This window comes from Eucyclogobius newberryi, unplaced genomic scaffold (genome assembly GCF_026437365.1).
Source record: "Eucyclogobius newberryi isolate DKJ021-1_F unplaced genomic scaffold, fEucNew1.0.hap1 SCAF_19, whole genome shotgun sequence".
Taxonomy (NCBI): Eukaryota; Metazoa; Chordata; class Actinopteri; order Gobiiformes; family Gobiidae; genus Eucyclogobius; species Eucyclogobius newberryi.
Window position 1 is genome coordinate 25,430,798 of NW_027315823.1, and position 27,668 is coordinate 25,458,465.

Consider the following 27,668-nt stretch of genomic DNA (forward strand, 5'->3'; position numbering starts at 1 on the left):
GGCATGACAAATGGAACAAAAAAATCCAGTCCATTATTTATAATAATATTTGCCTTCCTCTTGTCATAATAAACTCCTGAGCTCAACCCAAGACAAATATGCATGGGATATGGCATCCAGCACACATCTGGGAGAGACTATGTAATAATAACAACACACCCAAATAAATACAATACGTTTTTTTTTTTTATTAAAAGGTTTCATTCCTTCCAACCGGTCAATTTGTTAAATGGTGAAAAAGGTGTTAAATAAGGCAAATTCAGCATAACCTTAAATCCTAATTTCAATGAGCGAAATAGACAATGTTTGTGCATCCAGAATTGAACAATGCTCTTGTAATTCAATATTTATCCAGCAGAGGGCAATAGAGACAATCTTTTTGATAAATACATGGTCAAGTCCTCACTTTATATTTAGACAAAGTATCAAAACATCATGCTTTGAGTAATTTGTGGTTTTATGTTTGGTGAGTTTAAGGGGTTGACCCTTCATATAATAATAGTTATGTGAGGAGATCATATTTTACATGCTATATAAAGTCTGGATCCACAGTTTTTTTCATTCTGAACCTGAGACAAGGAGCGGACTGGCAGTGCATAGACAAGGATGTTTTATTTTCAGTTTTATAATTTGTTTTTTCTGTGGGTACAAATCATCTTTTTTTTTTTTACACCTTGTTCAATATCCCATGATGCATTGCATCCATACATTTGTAGCTCAAAACAGTCTTTACAAAAGGATATACAATATGTACTTATATATATAATATACATGTGTTTCTTTATGCATTTGGGTGTTTGGTATGGGTAAAGTAAGCTCTAGAAAACCCGGGTGGCAACAAATCCCAGGTAAAGTAAAGAAAAGGTCATTATCATTGGACAGAGAGGGCCAGATCCACGTCTTAACACTGGCTCCTTAATGTTAACACGAGCCCTTCACACACTGTTTGCATATTTTACAGTCAGAGATCCCCTTTGATTAAACTACAATGGAGCAGGATCTGTATTGTTTCATATGGTGTTCTTTTAGTGTTTAATGTGGAGCTTTATTATATGATATGATAAAGTTCTGTCAGCATTAGTCAGGTGCGTGGCCAGCATATTTGTTCAAGTAGATTTTTTATGGCATCATTAAAATATTAAAATCATCATTAAAAACATCTTCTTTCTAAGTACGGTAAGGTCCATAGGGAAAGCAGGGAGAACATATCCTTCCTAAAGTCTCATTGGGGGATATTCTGAGTAGATTTGCATCTGCAGAAAACACAGGCTGTGAATAAACGTACACAAACTGTTACTTCAATAGACTTGACCTCCGCGGCCAAAGCAAATGTCCACTGTGCTGTGTTGTACTCGTCAACAACGTTACTTCAGGTGTTACTCACTTCACATTATATAGTTCAAAATTACAATATTACAGAATTTCTCAATACAACAGAGTAATAATAATCATGTGAGTTATAATTGATCATCATTTATGTAAAAATATGTACCAGGTCATGCAGACAGTAGGCCAAAACGTCTTCCACTAGAGGTGCACAGAGCAGGGGAGCGCCCAAACTGAGATCCGGCCAATCAGAGCGCGGCATGAGCCATGACTGGGGGTAGTTTAAACACAACTGTGACTGAATGACTTTTAAGCTTCTTCACCAACAATTTTCATATGACAGTGTTCAGTAGCTTTTCGATTGTTTTCTTTTTTTTTGAAGATCTCAGTTTGAGCCTCGAACAGCAAAACAGTCATAAAACAAAATAAGTTCTTTTGATTTTCTATCGTGTCTTTCCCAACGTGAGCATGCAGACACTTTGAGACAAAACCACTCGTCATGATCCCAGTCTGAGCCAGAAAACGCAGCCTACGAGCCCCAAGATCGCTTCTCCGTAGTGGGCAAGCATGGGCCAAGACAACACAACATTTTGGGTCACGATTTCAACATATGTCACCTTCACATTTACAAGAAAGGGTTTAAAACACAACAATACTCTTTATTTATTTTTTATTTTTTTAAAGCAAGCACATTTACTGTATCTGTCTGGTCATAATCGAGAACTTAAGCGGAAAACCAAAAACAAATCTGGTCTTAGGGCTGTAGTATAATGTCGTTTTGAAGCTACTTTCTGTCATTTTAAAGCAAAAAAGAGTATTATTATAAACAGCGGACACGACAAAGGGCCGCTACATGCTACGTGAGGTTAATATGAAGACACATGCAGACGACGCCCCGTTCAAGAGCTTCACGTCCCCTGAAGCTGACGGACACGGCCTGATGACGACCACCACCACCACACCGTTTTCAAATTGGCCAGACTGGGATCCCGGGGCGGGTTTCCGGGCTCTGTTACCGCGACGACAGGGCTCAGACCCGACTGGCCGGCCTGCAGCAGTAGGTGCAGCTCCTGAGACTGTCCCGGTCCACGCTGCCCTCGGTGCTCCCGCGGCGCCCGTCCTCGTAGTGGGACACTGGGGACGGAGAGGAGGAAAACAGTCTGAGTTTTATTTTTTTGCAGTATTTTATTTAGTCCATTTGGTGTTGCTTTGTTTTTTGATTTTGTTAGAGTCTGAGTAAGTTAGTGTTCAATTTTGATACAAAGGAAAAGACTCCATGCTGATTTTGATAGATTTTTAACAATATCAACGCAAAATAATAATACTTTCTTATACAACTCTTCTAAAATATATTTTCTTAGTCCTGAAAAAACTCAAGGTCATTCCTAAACTGTTCAGGTAAAGTCCGTTTGTGTGATCTAGTTTCGATATTTGTTTTGGTATCTGTTTTTCGATACTTTCCACGACCCTCTGTGCGTATTAGGGCTGCACGATGTATCGCAATCGGAAGCGCAATTTTAATTTATTTGAGTTTTGAGTGCGATTATGAACGCTCAAAGGCTGTGATTATTTAGATAATCAAACGTCCTCTGCAAAGATCAACATATCTTCGTCATTTCAGTCTCCTCTCAAACGTTAACGCTCAATGTTGCACTTTGAACAGAATCAAAATGTATTTTTTGTAACACAATCGTAAATCTAATCACAATCACAATACTTTTTTTCAAGATTGTTCAGACCTAACGGGTGTTCATAATTTAAAGTTAAGAATAGGGTATATTTATTCATCATTGACAAATAAACAATAACTAATAATAATAATAATAATAATAACTTTTATTTATATAGCGCTTTTCAGTGACCCAAAGACGCTGAACATAATAAAAAAGGGGGGGGGTATTTACAGACAGGGGGGACAACACGTACAGAACACATTAATATACAGATAAAATTAACAAGACAGAAGAAGTAGAGAGAAAAAGATGGGGATGTAACAGGGGGTAGAAGTGTAGGCAATGGGGTAGAGGAGGCTAGGGGTAGAGGAGGTCATAGGCTTGGGTGAAGAGGTATGTTTTTAGGCGGGATTTGAATGTTGTGAGTGAGGGAGAGTGGCGGACAGGTTGTGGGAGGGAGTTCCAGAGTCGGGGTGCTGTTCGGGAGAATGCTCTGTCGCCAAAACTTTTGAGTCGGGATGTTGGTGCAGTCAGGGTGAGAGAGGAGGAGGATCGGAGAGCTCGGGAGGGGCGGTGGGGGATGAGGAGGTCAGACAGGTAGGGGGGGCAAGGTGGTGAAGAGCTTTGAAGGTGAGGAGGAGTATTTTAAAGTTTATGCGCTGCTTGATGGGGAGCCAGTGGAGAGAGCGGAGAACGGGAGTGATGTGATCACGGGACCGGGTGTGGGTGAGGAGGCGGGCAGCGGAGTTTTGGACCATTTGGAGTCTGTGGAGGGAATGGGAGGAGATGCCAGTGAGGAGGGAGTTGCAGTAGTCAAGGCGGGAGGAGATGAAGGCATGGATGAGGGATTCAGCAGCGGGGAGGGTGAGGCAGTGTCGGATTTTGGCGATGCGGCGGAGGTGGAAGTATGAGGTCTTGACAATGTGGCTGACATGGGGAGTGAAGGAGAGGGTGGGGTCCATGATGACACCGAGATTGCGTACCAGGGTAGAGGGGGTGATGGTCGAGGTGTCGATGCTGAGTGAAAAGGGACCAGTTTTATTGAGAGTGGATTTGGTGCCAATGAGGAGGAGCTCTGTTTTGTCACTGTTCAGTTTGAGGAAGTTGAGAGTGAGCCATGATTTTATTGTAGAGATGCAGGTTTTGATGTGGCTGAGGGGAGGGTTTTGGGTGGATTTGGTGGTGAATCTACAACTTAATCTACAAGGATTAGGATGAGGGTTAAAGTTAGGGCTAGTCAATGTTAACGATTGGTTTATTTTGTTAATTGATTAGTTATTTATTACTAAACATTTATAAATGCCTTGTATCCATGCCTTATTCTAAAGTGTTACCGATGTCCCCGCAGTGGTAAAGGGAAATCTAGCAGTTGTACATTTATTTGTCTGTGTGTGGTACTGAATGTTTAATTGCCTGAACAAAACATTTGGGTATAACAATAGAAACTTAATTGTGCAGTGAATCATCAAACCATGGCCTCTGATGATGTGCGACACTTCACTGTCGTATGTGTGTGAATGATGGACAGTGTGATTGAGAGGTCAAGGTCATTTCTATAGTGATTAAAAAATTAAATAGGCTCTATACATATTGTGTTGTTACAATACTAACATTTCAAACTCAATCTTGATACTAAAGAATACCACAATGATCATTTAAAAACGGCTCTTTTTTTAGACAATATATAATAGTACTTTTGTGCCATGTGCTTTGATACTAGTTCAAATAAAGTGCAATATCATTCTAAAACTGTCAGAGAAAGGTCGAATTTGGTCTCGTTGTAGTGTTTTTTTCCAGTATTGATTCATGCTCAAATGATTATCTGGTTTCTAATTTTAGTATCGATTAGTGTCAGATTTCCGATACTTTTGACAACACTCATAAATGAATATTAATGGTGACGTGGCTACAAAGATGACAAGTTATGGCTCATTTCTAACTCTATCCAAACACATTAAGTACGTGCAATTACTACGACAGTGCTACTCACAGCTCTCCTCCTCGCCGCTGCCCAGCTCTTCCTCCTCCTCCTCCTCTTCCTCCTCCTCGGGGAGCAGGTGTCCGTGGCAGGGGCTGGTGGGAGTGATCTGACTGGGCCCCTCCACGCTCGTGCCCAGCTGCAGCCTCCGCATATGGCGCACAACAGCTGTGGCATTAAACGCTTGCTGTAAACCAGAATAAATGAGACGGAGAATGGGCAAAAGAGCAGAGTGGACAAAACGCGCAGTCTATCCTCATTTAGCAGAGTCACACTCACCTTCCATTTACTTTTGGCAAAGTTCTTTTTGATCTGAGCGCTAACGGATTCGTGGATGTTCTTGTCCAGGGCTGTGTCTCCACAAATCCTGTCAAATCAACAACAATCTCTTTATATTTCTATTAAACGCTATAACTTGGTACCATCATATTCTATTGCTGGGATGATGGCACTTGCAGCCAGAGGAGGTTGTGTGTTTTGTGTTGTTACAGGGCTGAAAATGTGTTAAATAATCAGAAATATGTATACAATATATTACAATTGCTAAGTATATCCTCAGTTATAGAGCATAATCAAATGCAGTACCATGGATGCTGTAGAGCCTGCTCACAAGTGTATCTCTTCATCGGATCCTTCTCCATCATGTGGCAGATGAAGTCTTTGGCTGAAAAGTCACATAAACTTAGGTCTGCAAACACGTGCCACTCTTAAACGTACATTTGATAAACAAGGCCGTACCAGAATCGGAGATGTCATCCCAGTATGGAGAGTCGAATTCATACTCCGCTTTTAAAATCTGCTCAAATAACTTTGCGTCATTTTCATCATAAAAAGGAGGATATCCACATAGCCTGTAAGACAAAATAAGAGACATCCATTCATTTGCTCTTCAATATCTTCTTCAATCTCGTTTGCTCAGAGACAAGGGCACAAATCTCTGCTGTTTGGGGAAATGAAGTGTTGTCCTAGAGTTGTGAGGAGACTCTGGATGTCTGATGTCTGTTTAAATAGTAGCTAAGAATGTCTGTGAGACGAGTTGAACTAAGGACGCTGATAATGTTAGAGAAGGACACGTTCTGTAACAGTAGAATGACCATCACAGATAGAGCTGACCACACGGAAACGTCAGGCTGACTGAGGGTGCATCTGAGTTTCAAAGATGACACTCTTCCATTAAGAGTCCCTATTTAACGCAGTGTGAAATGAGGGTGCAAACACTTTTAAATGAGGTTGCTATTCCCCCATTTGCACCCCTGTAGACCCAGGCCTGGCTGGAGGTGTCCCTGTTAAGACTAGATGGAAAATTCTACATCTATTATCTCGCGTTGTGTGTCCATGCTGTGTGTGTGTGTGTGTGGTGTGTGCTTTTCCTACTTCAGGTCCAGAACAAAGGGGTCTGCTACAACTGATTAGTGGAAACACCCAAAAACAGACTCCGATCCCATGGAAAAGGAGGTTAAATATAGATTATTACATGATGGTGGCAAGTCTGTTACTCACAGAATATAAGAAATGACTCCAATGGACCAACAGTCCACTGCTTTACTGTACGGCTTCTGGGCAAGGACTTCGGGAGCTGGAACACAAACGGTTTGAAGTAATATTAACCTTTGTTCAATGTAAGGTGATATACAGGTCACTTCAACAGTAGAGTGCTCTCATAGTGGATACAAGAGCCTCTTATCACAGTGTGTGCGAGAGGATTGGCTAAAGCTCAGCTCCAGCAAAACAGAGAGACTTGAGCTGAGTGACACAAATGAATGTTGAACCCATTGGGGAATTGTAGTATTATAAAAAGTCTAAGTGTATTACATGAATTTACAATATACACATTATTCAGTACACGAAAAAGAGAATTACATGGACAGTGATGAATACAAGCTTTACTTCTTTAAGTGCATTTTTATAGCAGACATGATTGAATAAATGTACTCTTATTTTATTACAGTGTTGTCAAGCGGCATAATTTCAGTTTTATGTGTCTAATTTAGTAAAAATATCTCGCAACTTATCAATTAATTGAAGAAAAAATGGCTGGATTTATCAAGTGGCAAGACATGTGGGCATAGGATGGTACTACAGTTTTGTGATTATAGAGGCATAAATACATAATAAAATAATTGCAATTTATATTTTACAATATTTAGTCCTTTATCAAAATTGCTGTGTTTAATTAACTATTGTAGAATTGTGATTTTTACAAGTGACAACAGTAACAGTCTAATAGAAAACATCATGCACAATCTGCCTGTGATGATCACGATTATACAAAATGAACCATGAATTATTATTGTCTTCCAATTTTCATCACAACTACCTATACTTTTGTTTATTGTCCCATTCCTAAATGTTAGTTGCGGTCGTTAGTGTCACAATTTATACTATATATCAACTTCAATATATATAGCAACAACAACAGGACATTTTTTTAATTGTTTCGTTGCAGTCCAATAAGATTTGAGCTGAGAAGAGTTCAAATTAGAAACTTTACAACTCATTAGCCTAACTATAAAGGTACTGTATTCAGATAAGATAAGATAATCCTTTATTGTCCACACATGGGAAAATTCCATTGTTGCAACGCAGGTAGATACAGAGGAAAAGGAGAGATAACATATTGGAAGTATTCAACTAATTATTTGTTTTTAATCATACTGTACATTAAGCAAAGTATTGTTTTGTAGTTTTAGTGTCAGTAGTATTACGTAGCATTATTCATATTATCGTGACATTATCTGTAGCACTTCAGAATGTGTTATCGTGTCAGACCTGGTCCTATCCCCCAGCTTTTCCTCCACGACAACACATCAAACATATCATTGCGGTCAATAGTCCACAATGCCATGACTTTTCAGTACTCTTCCACACTTACCCACGTAACCCGGGGTCCCACAGGCCGTGGACATGACGCTGCCCGACCCTTCAATCTTTGACAGGCCAAAATCACTGATCATGATCTTGGAGTCCTCGTCCATACTGTAGTACAGCAGGTTCTCTGGCTGTGGGCAGAAGAGGCTGCTGAGGAAGGATATTCTTACACACTAATGGGATTGGAGTTGGCCAAACCACATTACCTTCAGGTCTCGGTGGACAATCCCCATATCGTGGAGGTATTTGACAGCATCCAGGATTTGCTGGATGAGCTGGCTGGCATCTCTCTCTGTGTAAAAGCCCTTCTCCACGATGCGGTCAAAAAGCTCGCCCCCAGACACGCTGTCACACACAATCACTGTTACTGCCACAACAACGCACTATTGATCGCCCATTGGATTTCCAACGCTCTTGGTCAATTGTTCCTATTTGCAATTATCTGTAAAGTAACTGGTAATGGGATCAGTAACCGCTTAACACCCGCTTTTAGGGACAATTAAGTTTTAAATCATGCGCATCAACAACGACCAAGACAATGTGATTAGAAGTGGGAGATATATACCATATTTTCAGGAATATAAGTCGTACCTTTTTACATAGTTTTGGCCCAGGGTGCGACTTATACTTATATTTATACTTATAAGATATACTTGACTTATATGTGATGTTATTTGTTATTTTCACACTTGCAACCTCATTTCATACTCCAGTGAAACTTATATGTGTTTTTCTTTTCTCTATTATGCATTTTTTGGCTGGTGCGACTTATACTCGGTACAACTTATAGTCCGGGAAATACGGTATTTATAAAAAAGTTTACCGGTAATATTGCAATTACTGCTCTGGAGTGATGCAAAATTAAAATATATTGTGTATAGTCTACAATTATTATTTAATTAACTATTAAAAACGATAGCAAAAGAATAGAAAAAAAGAACAAAAAAAGGATACAATTGTACTTTAGTGGTTAATTTTATGGTCCAATCATGTTTTGTACAATCCCAAGACATTTACAGGCACATTTGAGCACATTCATGATGCATTGATGTCTGAATATTGTTATTGAGAGAATGGAAATAACGGAGATGTGAGAAACCCTGTAATATTAAGATGGCCCAAATGTGACCTAGATCTGATTTTTTTCAACCGTAACCCAGACGGCTTTTCATGTGGTACTAAATTTTGATTTGAATCTGCAAAGTAAACACGCAGGTCACTTCTACAGCGCGGAAATGCTACGGGTGTAACACTTCCTAGAACTGGAAAAGACGAGAATTAAACAGATGAAACCTTCAAACGCTGCGAGACAACAACGGCAAAGCAAGAAAGAGCGAATGAAGTTACATTTTAAACTGAATTGAAGTGGGATAAAGATAAACTATCAACTTTAAGACTTAGATATAGATAACTTTACGCTTGTATTGACAAATGGTGCTTCCTCATTATAGTAGTCTGTATTTGCCCTGTTCGCTTCACCACAATAGACACTTCAGAGTCGTAGGATTCTGTAGGATGAAAACTGGTTTGTGTCACATTTTATCTGCAATGTGAACTTCCTTTCCAACCTTTAACAAACTAATGAATTAACTAACTGACCCAACTTACTAAGACTAAGACTTGCTGATGCTCCTTGACAGATAAATAACAGATCAAATAAATAAGAATGTATTTACTTACAGCTGCATGACAAGATATAGATGCGATGTACTTTCAAAGATGTCCTCCAGTGACACAATGTTAGGATGCTGGATTCTAGGCATAAAAATACGAAAATGATTGTAAATTGTTCGTTAAAGAAAATAAATGTATTCAAAGGGGACATTTAGAAATGAGAGGAAAAGAGATGGAGGGGATTTGATGATTGCTACGGAAACAGGAAGAGTTATTGAAAAAGTGAGTTGATCATAAAGCTGCAAAAGGTTGAATAAAATAAACATTAAACAAGGGCATAAAGTGATATTTAAAGTTATTTGTGTGCGTAAGGAATGAACAAAGACGTTTGGAGGCACGTCTTAGAACATTTCCGACGTACTGCCAAAAATATTATATGATTATTGTCATATATACAGTAGGTCCATTCAGGTGTTCAGCTTGTGTCATTATCGGCCCTCTTTTGGACAAAAGATTGCATCCTGGTAACACCTTTTCATGTAGATTTCGCCTTTCATTACTCACTTTTACTCACTTTTGGACATTTAATTGGGCTCACTCCATTTGCGGTGACAATGCGTGACCCAGATTTCTGCGGAAGTCACTGTTCTACATTTGCCGACCCACAGTGGAGCATCCGTCTTTGGCTCTCGTCTCTGGTGCGAGCATATGAGTCTTCTGTCACTGTAACGTGTGACAGATGAGCCGCTAACGTGCTAACAGCCGCTTTGACGTATCATTTGGTGGTTTTGGATTTGATGGTGTTCGTATTTCCCTCCGCGCATCTTTGTCCAAACAATGTGACTTAATATTTCACAGATCAACTTCATAAAGAGCAAAGTGAACACATAATAGGCCGCGTCATACATATGTTGCCTGACACAAATAATCAATACTAAATCTAGTATCAAAACTAGCTACTCATTAGAATACAGTATCGTCGCTAGCTATTGACGAAGCGATTAGCTGTGAAATTAGCATAAATGTTAACGACCGTGTAATAAACACTGAACTTCATACTGGACAACAATTAAAATAAAATGTAGCGGATATGAGGATTTAGCACTTTAAGTATTGGTTATCTGGGTATTGATTTATTTTTGGGCAACACCCTCCGCTTCCCCTTTCCCTTCTCTCTCTCCATCCTTCCCTTCGTGCATGTTGTCCCTCTCTCCCTCCATCATTCCCTCATTCCTCTCTTCTTGCCCCTTCTCTTCGTCCCTACCTTCCTTCCCTGTCTGTCCATCGCCCCCTTCTCAATCCTATCTCCTTCTCCACTCAAGCATCTTTCCTCTCTCCAGTCTCCACCTCTTCATTCCTCGTCTTGCTCCTTTCCTTCTCTCCCTCTACGTCCATCTATCCATCCACTTTCCCTCCCTTCTTTAACCCTTTCCTTTTCTCCCTCTCTTTTTCTCTACTAGCATCTTGCCTCTCCTCACATCCTTTCCTTCCTTCTTGCCTCCTTTTCATATGTCTCGCTGTTCCACCCTTCTCTACCTCTCTCTCCCTCTCTCCCTTGTTGCCTCCTCTTCCTCAATCACTACCTTCCCTCACTCTCTCTCCATCTCCTTCCCATTCTTCTTGTCCCCTTTCCCTCTCTTTCTCTCTCTCTCTCTCTCTCTCTCTCTCTCTCTCTCTCTCTCTCTCTCTCTCTCTCTCTCTCTCTCTCTCTCTAAATCATTCCCTTCTCCTTCTTGCCTTCTCTCCCTTCCTTCTTGCCCCTTTCCATCTCTCACTCCCGCTGTCCCTCCCTTCTTTCCCTCTCTCCTTCTGTACTGGAGCATCTTCCTTCACTGCAGTCTCCCCCTCTTCATTCTTCTTCTTGCCCACTCTCCCTCTCTCCATCCCCCCCCTCTCCCCCTCATCAGCATCTTTCCTCTCTCCAGTTCACTGCTGCGGGGAACTCCACTTCTCCTTCGCCAGCTTCTGTGTGCTGTTGCCGTGGCGACAGGGCCACTAAAAATAGGTCCATCTTCCTTTACGCCTGACATTTCCGGTGCACAATCCCACTGTTTCAACTGACACCGTGCATTTAGTCACCCCTTCCGACTGACCCCGCTCATGATCTGCCCGGGCGCGTCGTGATTGGCTCGCGCACTGTAAAACTGTGATGTCCAGCCTCGCTTAAAACAGCTTGAATTCAGAGTATCAATCTGGATTTGAGAAGTTTTGGAATAGGTTACATTTAATTGCTTATGTGACCCGTTCAAATGCTATGTCATCACTTCAAAATTACAGAATGGAGGCGTATGGAGGATAGAGTAAAACACCATTCTAGTTTTTCAATGGTTCAATGGTGACTATTTTAAGTGCTTCGAATAAAAATCAGGTTACAAACGTTGAAATGTTGGTTAGTTTGCGTGTCTCTTGGTTTTCCAACCTCAAAATAAGCATTCGAGCTTCACAAAAGTAATGATGTATTGTGATGAATGATGTTATAAAACTTAAGACACAGTGAAACAAATACGGTGGGGGTAAACATTTATGTACATATTTAACGTAGTAAAACCTTTACTTTCATTAAATGTGCAACGTGTGTGTCGTAATCTCCTATTTAAGCAAAAGTAAAGCAAAATAGAAAATCAATTTGCAACTCGGGCAATTTTCTCACCCAATTGATAAATCATTTGGCTCGAAATAAGAAAGCAACAAGTCAAAATGTAAGCACTTCAGATGCATAGTGTGAATTGAAGTGATTCAAACTCATCTGGATTTTCCAAGCACTTATATAGGTCAATAGTGCTTTATGTTCTGTATCGATACGCTTTGGTCTATTGCTCCAACCGCCATCATCAGTATGTATGTTGCGCAGAATCATCTATATACCATCAATCATTGTTTGCAGTGCCATAAAGTGCGTGTTACTAACAGCTTTGATTGACAGCTCATGTGTGCACCTGTGGACCTTGGACACGTCTTACCTGTGCAGCACTGCAATCTCATTCTCAATGTTGTTCTCTTTGCCTTCTAAAGCCTTCTTAGGGATGCATTTAATGGCTACGAGTCTTTGGGTGGGCTTCTCCTCGGCTAGCACCACTTCAGAAAAAGCTCCCCTGAAACGAGATAGTGTAACAAGGCGGTGTGACGAGCGGGTTGTCAAAAGTACATACAATACAATACAGATTATAGAGATATATGTATACAGATGGCCCAATATGAATTATTTTGAGCTGATACTGATATTCCATACATGTCTTAGTGTTCTGACTGATAACCAATCCATACAGAGAAATCCATACAAGGAAACAATTTACAAAAATAAAAACTGAATGTTTTAAAATGTACATCCGAGCCAGCACAGGAGCATATGGAAATATTTACAAAACTATTATTATATTGTGTTGAAAACTACTTTCTAATGCCTCGTTTTTTATTATCCTTGTTGTCATATCAAACCTTTTCTCTATCGAAGTCGACAATAGATGTTCTTGGTCAATCACCCTGAGCATCGATACATAATAAATAAATAAATAAATATTGAGTTAAAATCGAAATTGAGCTTGGAATCTTAGAATCATGACACTACTGACATTTGAAGTGAATAACACATATTATAGTTTGATCATGGAACAGTTAGTTAGTTTATTCCTTAATTTTACAAAAGAAAAGATGATCCATACCAGATTTAGCTACCGTACTTTCTAAGTTTTTTTGTTGGACAATAGAATATAATTGTGATATAGATTCTTTGCATGTAATAAAGTTAAATTAGTTTTTCCCCATTACTTGTAAAAGCATCTATCTCTCAGAAACTAATAAATAATAGAGCATTTGATTATCTGCAAAGTAGGAAGTGCGTCGTTAGCACGCTAATGTTTGTTAGTTTCACCATGATGAAAAAACTCGCCACAAAGAGTTATGAAAAGCTATTATAAACTCATTGCGGGGAATATTTTTCACGCTTTAAGACACAACAAATCAGGTATACCGCACCTGTAATGTTACCATGTGGTTTTACTGTTTAATTTAGGACACGCCCAACTAAAACTATTCAGGAAAAGACCTATTGATGAGATTGTTTTTTAGTATTGACAGTACTAAAGAAGCATCTAGTTTCAACACCGGTTTCAGTATCAATTAGTATCTTTGCATTGACTTAGTGACAACCCTCCACTTTCCTCCGATGATATCAAACTTGAATGAAGATGGATTCAATTCCACACACGCTCTTGTTTGTTTAGTATGCAAATGAATCCAAACCCAAATCAAATCTATGACACATCCTTGACATTTTTTAATGCAACAACCCTTCAGACGGACTGTACAAACCTTCCCAAATACAACCAATATTTTCAATGACTGAGCCTCATTCAAATGTGTGTCCCTCTCTGACACGTGCCTCACCACAACCCACTCGACCACATCTCTGCATCCATCCGTGCAGCGAGCTCTCTGTGGTTTGGCTGTGTGCGAGCGCCTGTGCATCGCCGTGTGAACACCGCTCAGATGAATAGTTAAAAACGGCGACTTCGCGGAGCAGGTTTTTTTCTTAGTTGGTGGGGTTTTACCGTGAAAAAGCAACAGCCACGTCACACAGATAGTCAAGTATGAGAGGCAGAAGAGTCTATTTTGGATGCCCTCAATAATGGATAGAATAAATGCAGTGTGGCAGTTTGGAGTGGGAGTCTGCATTATGGATTACGGTCTGGTGGTGATGAGAGGAGAGAGAATAGCTGCAGGTTTACACAGTGGCCGCACAGGAGCGTGGGAGGAGACACAGGAGGAGGCCTCGACATACACAGATCTGCCTATGTGGGACTGAAACAGCGCCGTCATGCCAGAGCCGACTGCGGCAAACACGTAAAAGGGAACAGTCTTCCAGCGTTAAATCAATCCACTTCAAACCGATACCACTGAAGTGAAAAAGAGAATGGGCTCGTGATCACGTCCCAAGGGTCTTTACTGAGGTCAGGGGTCCATCGAGTCGAGCCACTGCAAAGTCACAGAGTCAGCGTGAACATTTTGGATGTCACCATAAACGTCTTGGCAAGTTGACCTACATTCTCTACTTTCTCTTTTTAGGTGCTTTCTGGTAAACTAAAAAGACCAGTGGTTGAAATTAAAGTACAAACGTTAAAGTAATGTTCTTTATTTGATACTTTTACTTCATTCTTCAGTTCATTTGAGAGCAGGATTCTATGGTTTGAGGGATTATTTTTAGCATGTTCCTGGTGACCTCCCACAAAGGTTTTGAGTTCAAACCCCAGCTTTGAGCAAACAAAACAAATATTCGCTAGAAACATTGTAAATGTGTTTGAAATCACTACATTTAACACTTCAACAAAATCAGTGTTTTCACTAGTATTCTTTAAAGTATTTTTTTTAAAGTTACTTAAAAGTCACTTTTGTATGTTCCTGCATAAAACCAAACTCGATAGAGACAAGCAGGTGACAGCACCAGGCCAAGGTTTCCTTTAGCAATACAAATGCCTGTAATTTAAAGCTGGTGTACATGTATTTTTGTAAATGAGATGATATTTTGTGACTCCCCCCAAAGAGTGCCTTGTGACAGAAGTACTTTGTGACAAAAATCTAATAAAAGTATTCTATGACTCGTCACCCTGAAAATAAGAGCGGAAAGCTGCGCTCTGATTGGCTGCACTGTGGGTGGTCCAGCCAAGGTTCACTTCGCCGTCTGAAAAAAGATGTTCTAAATCCCTTCACAAGCCCAAATATGAATGTGAATATTAATTGCACACACTCCGGACACCGCAAAAGCATTTCAGTTCACTATTTGCTGCTTTTGGAAGAAATATCTAAACTTTTTTCCACACACAAATATTGAATCTTATCATTATTTGTGTGAGATTGGCTCCACAACTTTGTGCCAGTTTTTGTTTGATGTGGACCGGGTAAAACATCTGCCACCTAAACAGCAAATTCTACGTTATAATTTTAGACTATCGGGATTTATTCATGTCAGGATACACAGATGCAATAGTTGGGAGTGATAATTCCCCATCTTCTTCTCCAGTTTCATTTTTAACTGGAGCTTAAAATATTCCACCAAGAAAATCATATCAGGGCTCCATTGTCATCGACCCGTAAAAGCATTTTAATATGCTTAAGTCTGCGGCATTTACAGCCACTTCAGAGGGGTCAGGTCGAGTTAAACTGAGCGGGATTGGCCTGTACTGATTCATTTAGTCCTTGGCTCAGTGAAGCAGCAGCAGCAACGTGCCAACAAACGGCAACCGGTACAGGCTGCAGCTAGTTAGAACATATTACATCACATTACATAATATTTCAGGCCAGTCAATTCATTCAGTGAGACAGCTGAGCACTTTGTAGCACGCATCACAGAGATAAGCTATTTTTACTTCATTTGGATGGAAAAAGGTGTTTAATAAATGACAAATGTCTGCAAATGAAGGTGTTACCAATCTGAAGAACCCAGACCAGTGCATACTGTTGAATGAAAGTGAGTGAAAGTGAATGAAAGTGAGTGAATGGTTGGTGGTGGTCGTTGATGCCGCTGGCACAGATTGGCAGTGTCACTTATTCTGTTCTTTCCAGCGGTCACACGACCATGACAGAATACAAAGCAGAGAACAGTGAACCCCAGAGCAGCTGTGTTTAATGCTGTTCAGCTAATGTTGTAGTAGCACTGAAAGAGACTTGTGAAGCTGGTAAACTCAACACAAGTGTAAGTATCGATGTGCAGAGCAGATCACAAACCCAGTCTCATTGGTTAATCACTACTTAGCCAAAGACAATCAAGTAGTGAACCAAAAATGCAAGCGAGGCCATTGTGTTTACAACAGTTAAAAGTATGTTATGCTTTCCCCCCCAGGGTTTTTAGTAGATCATTATTTTATATTTAGTTCATTGCAAAAACAGCTTAATAATAGAACTGAGAAGCCTCAGTGGCATCGCCGCAGCACATTGTACACATGAATGTTTTTTTTTGTTATAAAATGGCTACATGTATTTTTGAAGCCAACATGAATGACCCAATAGAGAGGGTTAGGTGAAAACTGACATGTGATTATGTAAATGATGCTGTAACATTTTCTGTGGCGCAAACTAAAAAAAAAATCTATCAATCCAAATCCAACTATGTTTAAGCTAATGATTACATGTTATATAAAAATAAAAGGTCACAAAAGTTAATCTAACTTAAAATGCCACACCAAGCCACTATTCTTCTTGTGTAAAAAGGGAATAGTCCCAAGTGAGGGCAACATTATTAACTTTTTAATGTATTATTATATTAGTACAAACAAACAGAAAAAGAGCAGAGAGTGGAGTAGCCCAAAGAATAAATCTGACGATGTCAGTCATGCACATGTGGTGATCCTTTTCTAAATAAAATCAATAGAGCGCCTCAGAGCCATCAGGAAAAACATTCCAGTACAAAACAGCTAATGATCTAAAGAAATGAGGGATATTCACGTCGTCATGGGATATTCATGTAACTTATTCTCCTGTATTAGAAAACAGGCTTTATGTGCGTCAAACAGGAATACAGATACGATTTAAGGCTGTGCAATTAATCTGATGTATAATCATGATTTCAATTAATACTTTATTCATTTACAAAATTGTCATCATCAAAAATGGAATGAATTAGCTTCTATTCAGAGTTTTAAGTGCACACATTCTGCCTCTAAAACCTGGAGCAAAAATACATTAAATATACTTTCACTGATTACATAGAAATAATCTTGATTTCAGGTTTGAGCCAAATAATCGTGATTATAATTTTTGCCTTCATTGCTCCCTGTAAATATCAGTGGGCTTTTTAATTCGGTCATTTAGATCAATATTGCAATTTTAAATATCCAAAGTATCTTGACAGTTTGCAGCAATGTCCTTACCCAGTCATCTCCAATCCATGCTGCACTGTCCTGTCAAATAAAGCCAACAGGCCCAAAAAATCCATTAAGAAAATGAATGAAATGTCCAAAATATAACACAAGGATCCACGGGTGTTGTAGATTAGAACTATATAGCAAAAGCCCAATGTTTCTGTGTGGACAAAAAGGGTCTAAACTGTCTCTGGCACTGACCTCTGAAAAAAGCAGCTTCATTTAGGTTTCTAAATGCACTATTGATGAAAACACAAAATAAATTGGAGGATTAGTCAATGCACGTTCTCTGTTCTCTTAGATTTAGACAAGCATCGTGAAACAAACAGATCCCACATCGTTCTCAATACTCGAAACAGTTTTTGTGTATGGCCTCACCACAAAAGCCATTTATAGCAGCAGCTCAATACGAACACTTCCCACAAATCTCACAACAAAGATACGGTATCTGGCCTGGATCAGGGCCACTGAAGATTCTGTTACATGTTGTGAGATCTGATCCTCGCTCACAGGCCGTCACTGGAACTATAACGGGAGCGGCAGTCGTGTTTGAATAAAGTGATGTAACTTCAAATCCAATCCCATATTAGATTCTCAATGTATATCTTATAGTATTCTCGCTTTATTTGAATGAGCTGGTGTCCTATTATTGCTTGAAGTTGCATTATGTAACTTTCCCCACGCACTTGTCGTCCACAGTTTGGTATTAAACTGATTTATCTTGCATTTTAGTGGTTTTATTGTCAAGAGGGAGCTTGAATAACACACATTGTTACTGTGGGCAGACTCTTCTGACCTGTTACTTGGTCAGGTGGAGTTACCTGCTTGTCTCCATGGTAAAAAGGTTACGATTTAAAGTGGAACATTCCAAGTAGGGATGTCACAATATCGACTTAATAATGTAGACCATTAATCGTTCAGTCAATTTATCGGTTGATGGTGTCTTGGTCAAATAACATTTCATTACAAATTATTTTGGGGGGATTTTAAAGGATTTTAATTCACAGACAGCAGAACTAGAAATCATGAGTAACCTTGAGATTTGGGAGAGTAACCTGTGTTCTTGTCAGTGCAGTTTGAGTCCAGATACATGGTCAAATCATAGATGTTTAAGAATGTTGACTACAGCCCTGAGAATCACAGTGTTATGATTATTGTAAGAAGAAACATGATATAGCGATTATTCATGATAATTGACAAAGCAAAAGAGAAATCCTTAATTTTCTTTCATTCTGTGACCAACTTCATGAAATCAAACTTTCGAATGTAAAAGTAAATTCTATATTGTTAAAAAAAATTCACATATAGGTGCACTTTTTGCTTCTTAAATAAGTTTTTACTATTATTTCGTGACCTGAATAATCACAATCATCGATGTATTTCATAATCTTGACGTCCCTTATTCAAGACAAAGCAATAACTTTTTAAAGCTACATCTTTACAACCCTTTTACAAAGCTTATAAATACCATCCAGTGAATTCACCTGCATCGTTTCGCATAATGTTTGTGAGTGACAAGCAGACGGGGGTGAGTTGGTGAGCGGGGAGGGCTGAGGCGGCGCTGGGGGAGGCACGGAGCACACTTTCGACTGTTGCTGCGAGACACTGAGATTGTAATTAACCAAGCAGTCGCGGCGTGTCCTCAGAGACGGCGCGCGGGGGGGGGGGCTCTCCCGGGTTTGGAAAGAGGAAACTGCTTCTGATTCAGACGAGATGCGCTTGAACCCGACGACGAGAGCGTTTCTGAATGCTCAAAGTGGACTCGAGCTCTATTAGTCAGTCATTATTTAGCTATTTATTTTGTTATCAACACAATGGAAAAAAAAAGATTAAATATTGTAATAAAACACTTTTACTTCCAAATAATACTCTATTATAATAATGAAGTGATAGTAGTAAAGGTTTGGGGTTTTAAATTAGGTTTCTAAGGCTTTATTTGAGAATAATGATGACTTAATTAATAGATACAGTCGTTGATGCTATTGACGCTTTCAAATGCTGTGTCATCAGACTGTTCAAAATTCCAAAAGGCAGGTAAATTTAAGTAGATAATTTATATTTTCAACAATTAATTGAGACCAGATCTAACTGTTAATGGTTCAAAGTCAATAACAAAAGTTAATTCTAAATGTCAAGGGTAGAAATGGTCAGTTAAGTTGCTTCTCTAATACAAACGGATGGAAAAATATACTTTTTTCTTGCCTCAAAATTGTATTTGGTTTTGTAAATAGTATAACTTGTGTAATATATGTGTAGATAAAATGAAAAAAACGATTGTGCAGTCAACATTTATAAATAAGCATTTGGCCAGTAAATCCTAAAAATCTGCTAAAGAATAAACAAATAGTAAATGTGTTTAAAGCAGGTTCTGATTTCACACACATGTAACTGAGATTGGCAAAAATCTGATATTCTGAGGTTAGTCCCAGTTTCTTAATTTGAATCACATTATGTTCCATTTAGTTCAATGATTGTTGTTATTGTTATTTTTTATTACTGCCTCTTCTACTGTTATTACATATACAGTCTTACAATAGCAATAGTCCTACACTGCCCAATGCAATGTCCACCTCTACTTTGCTCATCCTAGAATAAACATAATAGTCACATAATAATCAACTCAGAACATACAAAACAGACACTTTAAGACACAAACGCACACACTTATTTCACATTTAGACTCGAGACTAAGGATGTCACAATGTCAAATTTGAATGTTTCGATTATTGTGAAAAGAAACATCACGAGTTCACAATGATCAGCAGTGAAATCCATCATTTGCTTTCATTCACACTATTTAATTGATTACATTCTGGCACGTAAACAGCCTGATAAAAAAGTACTTTACGCGTAGATTTGCTATTTTGTTTTATAGATTGAACTGATTGTTGCTGCCTCTGATTTATCATGACGTCACGGCTCAAGACCGGTCCATAACTTAACAAACAACTTTCCAATCCGTAACCTATTTCTTCCCATAATTGAACTTTAAACCATGTTGTTGATCTGATAACAAAGGATTTACGTCATGAGGAGATTATTTTTATCCCAAAATGAAAGGCGGGTCCCCATGATTCCAGTGTACAATATTTCAGTCTCCACAATGTGATTAATACACACATAAAGACACAGACACATTGACATTATTGAACTGTTATTGAGTGAGGTTAAAGGTCGATTTGAACCGGAATGCTTTGAGATGTGATTTCAATTGACCAATGATTTCAGCTCTGTGAAAACCTTTGCGGCAACTCATAAACCGATCTGTTAAAAGTGAAATGAGTAGATTGTGTGAGTCACTTTAGAAAGTCAGACCAAATGCATCTGTCGTCTCCATTTGAGAAAAACAAGTTGAGCTGCGCAGTATATTGCATTTTAAAGGTGCAGGGAGAAATAGAGATCTGCCAACAACTAAATATCACGCCATTCTATGAAAAAACTAAACTGGCCGACACTGTCCACAAGTTTAGACCTCCACGTTCTGAAAAAAAGCATGTGATTCTTGTATTTCCGTTCAGTCTTTTCTCAGTGTTCATGCTTAAAAGGTGGCGAAACCTGATTGGAGAACATCGAACTGTAATACTTATTCAAATATTTCACTATATTACCTTTATAAGGCAGATCTCCCTAAGGATGTTTGGGATGTGATATTGTATCGCCAAATGTCTCACAATAATATCATGGGTTGTCATGATCCTTTGCATGATTTCAGTGCAGACAACACGAAGCGATGGGTTCATGTGGTCCTCAGGAACTCGGGAAAATGTTTTTCCGTGTTAAAAAAGTGCACATCGAGGGCTTTACTGTCTGTCGTCCACAGCAACATATATTTGTGCAAAATGACATGACGCTACTGTTTAATTAAGATGTAACGTTAGCTAGTTAAAGTAAAAATAGAAGATAACATAGATAACGAGTCTTTGTGACAGTAACGATTCACACAAAATGCTTTACAAGGCATTTGAAAAGTGAAAAGAAGCGTATCTACAATTCTCTTCTGACTCTCTACAGTAAACATCACACTGTAAAATGAATATTGTGACGATGTCGTACCGTGAGATTTGCGTATCGTTACATCCCTACCAAATATATGGCATGAATACTTTTAAAATGTATAAAGATATGCAGAGAAAGCCTTTTGCAGTCCTGCGGTTCTGCTGTTCTGCACCACACCATCAATCAGCAGAACAGAGGCCTAAAGCATCCATCATCGCATTGATTTCACCAGCACAGCAAATACATACAGCACACACACAAGGGACCTGAAAGCTTTCCCACTTTAGATTAATCCACTTTGTGACTCTGCATGAAATATATAACAATCTGGAAACAACTACAAGACCGAATATTGTGTTTAAATCACAAGAATGAACAACTTTCTTTTGCCTTTGTTGCATTAAAGAGCAAATAACAAAAGCTCACTGACACAATACAGTAAATCAAGTTTATAACCACGCGTTCTGGACGGCTTGTTCTGGAAAGTGACGGTAGAACTGTGAGGATTAACAGGATCTGAATATAATACTTCAACATAAATCAATTAACTTGTCTCAGTGAAGTCCTGGATAAAGCGGCTCGGTAATCTCCTCTCTGAGCGTAAGGAGCTTTCAGTCAACACATTAGATCTGCCCTCTGCCACGTTGGCGAAGGAATGCTTTAAATCCAGGCAGCGCCATCACTTTCTGTTGTTTTTACTGGCAACGCACTTTGGATATAAATTCTGAACGTCACAAGTAAAATTACAATGGGGCGATACAACGGAAAAAAGCATCTATATTTAGGCAGAGATCACTTTTAAGGTTTATTTCCCGAAGTCCTGTTTTTAAGCCCTGTATAGTTCTGATGTAGACGAGGTTTTTTCCTGTTCGAGTCCTGGTTTAGGCCTGGTGTAGTGCCAGGTTTTGTCCTGTTTTAGTCCCAGTTTTGAGTATGAGAGTAACACCTTCACTCGTCACAGGAAAAAAACATATGGATTATTTTAAATGTGTTATTCTATAATGGTAAAACATTTACTACTAGAACAATACAGTGTTTGAAACTATACACAAAAACGTAAAATCTTGCTAGTTCAAACCTTCACTGTAACTTGATTTATTTATTTGTACCACCACAATAATAATGAAAGAACCTCTTTTCATACAGAAGGTCATAATAACGTTGTAGTCTTTACTAGTTCTGATATGGGTCAAGACAATTCTAAAACTTTTCAGGAAAGGTCCAGCGTTCCAATATGTATAATGTAATTTTTTTTCAGTATTTACATCTGCTCAAGGCGAGACGATGCAGGTTAAAAAGTCTTACATTTAGAGATCAGTTTGAAGAGTATGTGTAGAAAAAAAGACAGACAGGTTCACATTTCTTGACTAAATTTGTTGAGATATTAGATACAGAAAAACGTACAGAGGGGATTTTGGATATCTGATTTAGTATTTGAGTGCTGGAAATTGGCGTAACATTTCTTTTACTTTTGAAGAAAATATTTTTGATTTTAAACTTCAATAAATCAGTCTTAGATATTGACAAATCCTTTGATACGATTCATCAACATCTTGTTATATACAAAATTGTAATGTTTATTTGTGTAAATGCTATTTTAGGGGCAGATCTTTATGTCTAAATGGGATAAAAATGCATTTGGATAAAACGCCTTTGAAGTTACTGACCAACAAAACAAAGAAAATTAGGAAAAAGAAAATAAGAGTCAGTTCAGTTGAGTGCATACATTCACAGGGGACTCACAGGGGACTCACAGGGGACTCACAGGGGACTCACTGAGGGACTCACTGAGAGACTCACTGAGGGACTCACCGCGGGCCCCGGCAGTCAGACAGTATCATCAGCTATAGCTGCTTTTTTTAGTTTTTCGTTAGAAGGTGACAGAAGATGCACAGTCATTAATACATGAACTGTTCTCTCTCTCTCTCAGGGGAAGCAGGTGTGTCTGGATAACAGAAACAAGCGCCCTCCGTATGGCGCTCTGGTGTCAGCACGGGGGGACATGTGCTGAGGTCACTCGTACTCGGTTTGGAGGCGGCTAAACCCGGGACCATCTGGACTCAGCCCCCCCCAGAGCAACACTCGTTAGGATGAGGGCGGCGATTATGGCTCGTTATGCTAGGTTTGCTTTTACAATCGATTTGACCGTTATCTGAGGGCGAATGGTTATCTTTAAACGCATCTTGGAAGATATTATTTAAAGGTGCTGTATTAGGGACGAGACAATAATATTAAGGTAAGACAATAATCATTTAAGGTACGTTTTGTATAATTGGTTTGATAGCCAAGATAATCACCCTTATACCACCAAAATGTGCAGATATATTCTACGTTTCCATGATGTTCTTTCATTGTCGTTGTTTTCACTTATATATAACAACGTGCACGTCTATGAACATTTTTGAACCGTCAGCTATTTCAATTGTCGTGATATTAACATCAATCGCTATTATTTTGGCCATTATAATCGTGACGCAAAGTTCCATCCCATGCCTTTGCACTACGCCACTTTTCTGAGGGGAAAGTCCACCATTTTTGTCTGAGTGAGGTGTTATTGCTTCGCCTCGAATGTATTTACTTTACAGTGCGTCTTTAAGAGCACCTTGGTATTTAATCAAGCAAACTCGTGGGACGTCCCTTGTTTGGAGTTGTGGAAAATGAAGGTGCAAACAAACAGCCAGACAGCACGCTTCTGCTGCACATTTTGTTCGGCTCTTGGAGTGAATACATTGATTCACAGTTTGTTGCGTGTGATTACTGTCGGTGCTGTTCTTGCTCTTTCAACCACGGCTTTCTGATACTGACCATATGAAACAACCAGCTGTAATATCTGTGAAACCTGGAGACTATTTCCAACGTCCCAGTGCGCTACAATCCAGCAATCATGTATTGTTTTATCGATACAGTGTCTGCCACAGTTTAAATCTGAGAGTGCTGCAGGGAGTAGAACGTATCTGTAATCTACTGTTACTTTCATTTATGGGCCGACCTCCAACGTGACAGAACAAAGGTTTGGGCTGGATTCCAACAGCTTCCTGGCTATTACATTACAATTAACTTTAAGAGGCCTTTGTGATCATTTTTAAAGTTTCCGAGGCAGGACGGTAGCGACAGGGAGAGTCAATTTGAAAAGTAAAACACATGAATCAGCATTTACTCCGGCCGGGCAGTGGTGCTGAATCCCGAGACACTTCCTCCAGACCACGACGGGACAAGAGTAATACTGGAAATAAAATGTGTCTATAAAGGCTGTGCTTCTTATGTCTGGCCTTTTGTCTCTGTAAGGGGCCATCATTCAACTCAGCTCACGTAATGGTTTCTTGTAATGTGTAAATTTCAAGGTGTAAATTCCAAACCAGATTTCGATACTAAGGAAAGGGCTTCTTGATATGATTTTGATACCGGAAGGGCAAGAAAAAACACTATTTTTAGACAATAAAATGTAATGCTCAACACAAAATAATATCAGTTTCTTTAGACGTGTGTAGTTTTGGTACTAGTTTAAATATCAGGATATTGTTAGTTTGTGTGAAGAATGATTTTTTAACACCGTACTATACAAAAAACAACACTGAATCCAAGTAAATCGACAGCGTTAAATACAAAGCAGGAATGGATCTATGACGGATGCAGCAAATTGGATAGAAAATCGACGCCAATGTATGTTTAAAACTATATTAGCTGTTGTAATTGACTTATGTTATGTAGAGAACTGTACATAATGTCCCCGCTCTCCTCCTTCCTCTGCTCACATACTAGATTAGGACATCAGCTTCTGTTTCTTTGAGTTTTGATATGATGGAAACATACGTGAGTTTCAAATGCTTAGTGTAAAACATATCCATTCACTCTGTGTCCTGTATTTGTGCAGCGATGAAGCCAAATGTTCTCTACCTCCAGTTCAATATCACTCAACACTAAAGCACTCAAACATAATGGAAAGCCAGTCGCATTACAAATAGGGGCTTCGTGGCTGAGTTTTACTTACGTTCCGAGCACTTCTTTGAAATCATAGTTGTCTTTGATGTCCGAAGTCTTCTTTTTCCACCCATTTCCGTCCTCATCACCGAGAGGCATACTACAACGCTGATAGGACTCGCCAGACTACAGCTGTGGGGCAAGAGAGGAGCTGTGAGTACAGGCTACGACTCTCCAAGCGCTCAAATGCATCCGTAAAGTAAAAGGATATTGATTCTGCTATCAGTGATGCATCATAACATCGTGATATATAGAGCACAGCGGGCTCTGGTAAACTGTAAGGTCTACTCGCCGGCAAATCGTTTAAATTCAATGTCAATATATGGCTGCAGAATATAACCAAAGTCCTATTTCGGAAATGATTAGCAGTTTAGCCCTCAAATATGTAGACTAATGTTTTAATACTGATTCAGTTCTTGTTGCATTTCTTTCTGTCCATGTTGAGATGAAGATCTGATCAGTCAGTTTTGAGTTTTCTGTTTGATTTTTCTCAGTTAAATCTCTTTTTCTCCACAGCTCAACCTACAATAACAATGTACATTTCCACGGCGATGCAGGATACACTTTCGACCACATATCTTTTCTAATATTGAGCAGGCCTGACACTGACGACACAGGATAAAGTAGATGTGAGTAGGTGGTTGTGCGCTCTCCCTAAGGAACATATATGGCCCTGCTGCATATACAGAGCTTTAACACGAGTGGTGCATGTTGACTTGGGTTTGCAGCGCATTGGGAGCTCGTGACAGGAAAGCCTCAAAAGCAAACATAAAGAGACACTTTGTTTGACAAGGGACCGGGTCATGCTCATAAAAGAAACGGAAATATCTGTTGTGGGGCATATACTGTGTGTTAGACAGCGGAAAAAGAACACGCCAGGCAGAGGCAAAACCAACAGAGGCATGAGACACCACCAGCCCGGGGACCATGCTATATTTAACTGTGAAGCTTTAAACGAATGGGTACACACACTACAGCGCTGTGCGGGGTCTGCGGGCCATAATGGAGATGTCTCTGTGGGTGCACGTGAAGCCGCACAACGCACGCACGCGAGGAACGCACCCTTCAAACTTGACAGCGCGCAAATGAGGGCGCGTGCATTTCTGGATCAGCAGTTTTTGGACACACAATGCATGCAGATTGATAAACGAGGAGACGCGCTGCGCGGAAGGGATGATACTGCAGAGCCGAAAGGGCATGGCATCTCCAGCAAAACCAACCCCTCTGAGAGAATCCAGCAGATATGGCACGCCAGACCCCCCCCCCCCCCCCAGCAGCACGCAATTTCACCCATATAGATGGCACGCACTTGAGATGAGAAAGTGACCTACCTAAATGGCGATGAGGCTGCGGTGAGGCTGCGATGTCTTCCCTCTCGGTGGAGCGATGCGCGGCTGGGGCGTGTGCGCAGGGAGGGACCAGAATCCGCGTTCAGACTTCTCCTGACGTCAAGCAAAAAAAATACTGACATGTGCGGCGGACGGAGTGCAGCACCAAATCACCCTCTTTCTCTCTGAAAAGTGTGACTCGCGTTCACTCCGCCTGACCTGACCTGAGCGCCGCCTCTGCTGCCGCTGCGACCTCCTCAGCAGCTCTGGGTCCATCTGCTCCTGGTGACGCTCCAGCGCAAGACGTGCCTGATGATCGCGCACAACGCACATCACGTCGTTAGTGAAGGTAGTTTCCAGGAAGAGGCAGCGCGGCGTTGGGTCATTAGAAACACAGGAAAGGCCCAATGTTATTTTGGGGAAAAAACACACAACGTTACTTAATTGCCACAGCGTCTCAGAGCGCCAAGGTTTAAATCTATCTATAAATCACAGAGGCCCTGACTCTGTTGTTCAACATGACATGATTAAAGTGGATCAAACTGAACTGAGGACATAATCTTGAAAACAAATATATTAGGCAAAATGATTGGAATAAATACAATCAGATAGCTTTATTGCTATTGTCACTGAACAAAATTCACAAACTACATTTACACTTAGCATCAAAAGCTCATCTAGCTATTATATTGAAAAGTCACATTGAACATTGAATATTACACAATTATGCAGAAGTCCTTCTGAGTCCTCGGGTCCAGGGTCCTCAAAGCTGTGTCCTTTGGTCGTCCAGGTGGGATCCAAAGCAAACAGGCTTACAGGTGCATCATGTACCAACTCTAGTGGGGGTAAAAACTTTCTTCTTTCCTTGGAGACGTTATTGCTTTACCTGGAATGAATGGAGACAAGTAGGCGACACAATCAGGCAGTTTTTAAAGCAATAAAACGTCTAGGACTAAGTTTAAAACAAACACATCGTTGAGATAGACAGGTGGCAGACCAAACGGGAAAAAAATTACATAGTGTACCTTTAATTTCTGATTCTGATTCAAATGTACCC

General features: G+C 39.8%; 1 protein-coding gene across 1 annotated transcript; it reads right to left on the reverse strand.

Moving 5' to 3' along the window:
* Positions 1-589: 589 nt before the first annotated feature.
* On the reverse strand, positions 590-26,899 carry camk1a (calcium/calmodulin-dependent protein kinase Ia). Its single transcript, XM_072452434.1, has 12 exons — positions 26,615-26,899; positions 25,294-25,415; positions 12,420-12,551; positions 9,526-9,600; positions 8,052-8,190; positions 7,850-7,976; positions 6,478-6,553; positions 5,716-5,828; positions 5,563-5,641; positions 5,257-5,344; positions 4,990-5,164; positions 590-2,460 (listed from the first exon to the last, which is right to left on the reverse strand). The coding sequence occupies exons 2-12, from the start codon at positions 25,380-25,382 to the stop codon at positions 2,357-2,359; spliced, it is 1,197 nt and encodes a 398-aa protein (XP_072308535.1). The 5' UTR covers positions 25,383-25,415; positions 26,615-26,899; the 3' UTR covers positions 590-2,356.
* Between the last annotated feature and the right edge of the window lie 769 nt (positions 26,900-27,668).

Bases quoted from the DNA above. Each gene is read 5' to 3' on its own strand.
- camk1a (XM_072452434.1), bottom strand. From the start codon at position 25,382: ATGCCTCTCGGTGATGAGGACGGAAATGGGTGGAAAAAGAAGACTTCG. The intron at 5,642-5,715 runs GTACGGCCTTGT...GTGACTTTTCAG, and splicing joins GGATGACATCTCCGATTCTG to CCAAAGACTTCATCTGCCAC. The intron at 5,165-5,256 runs GTGAGTGTGACT...TCTGGTTTACAG, and splicing joins TTGCCAAAAGTAAATGGAAG to CAAGCGTTTAATGCCACAGC.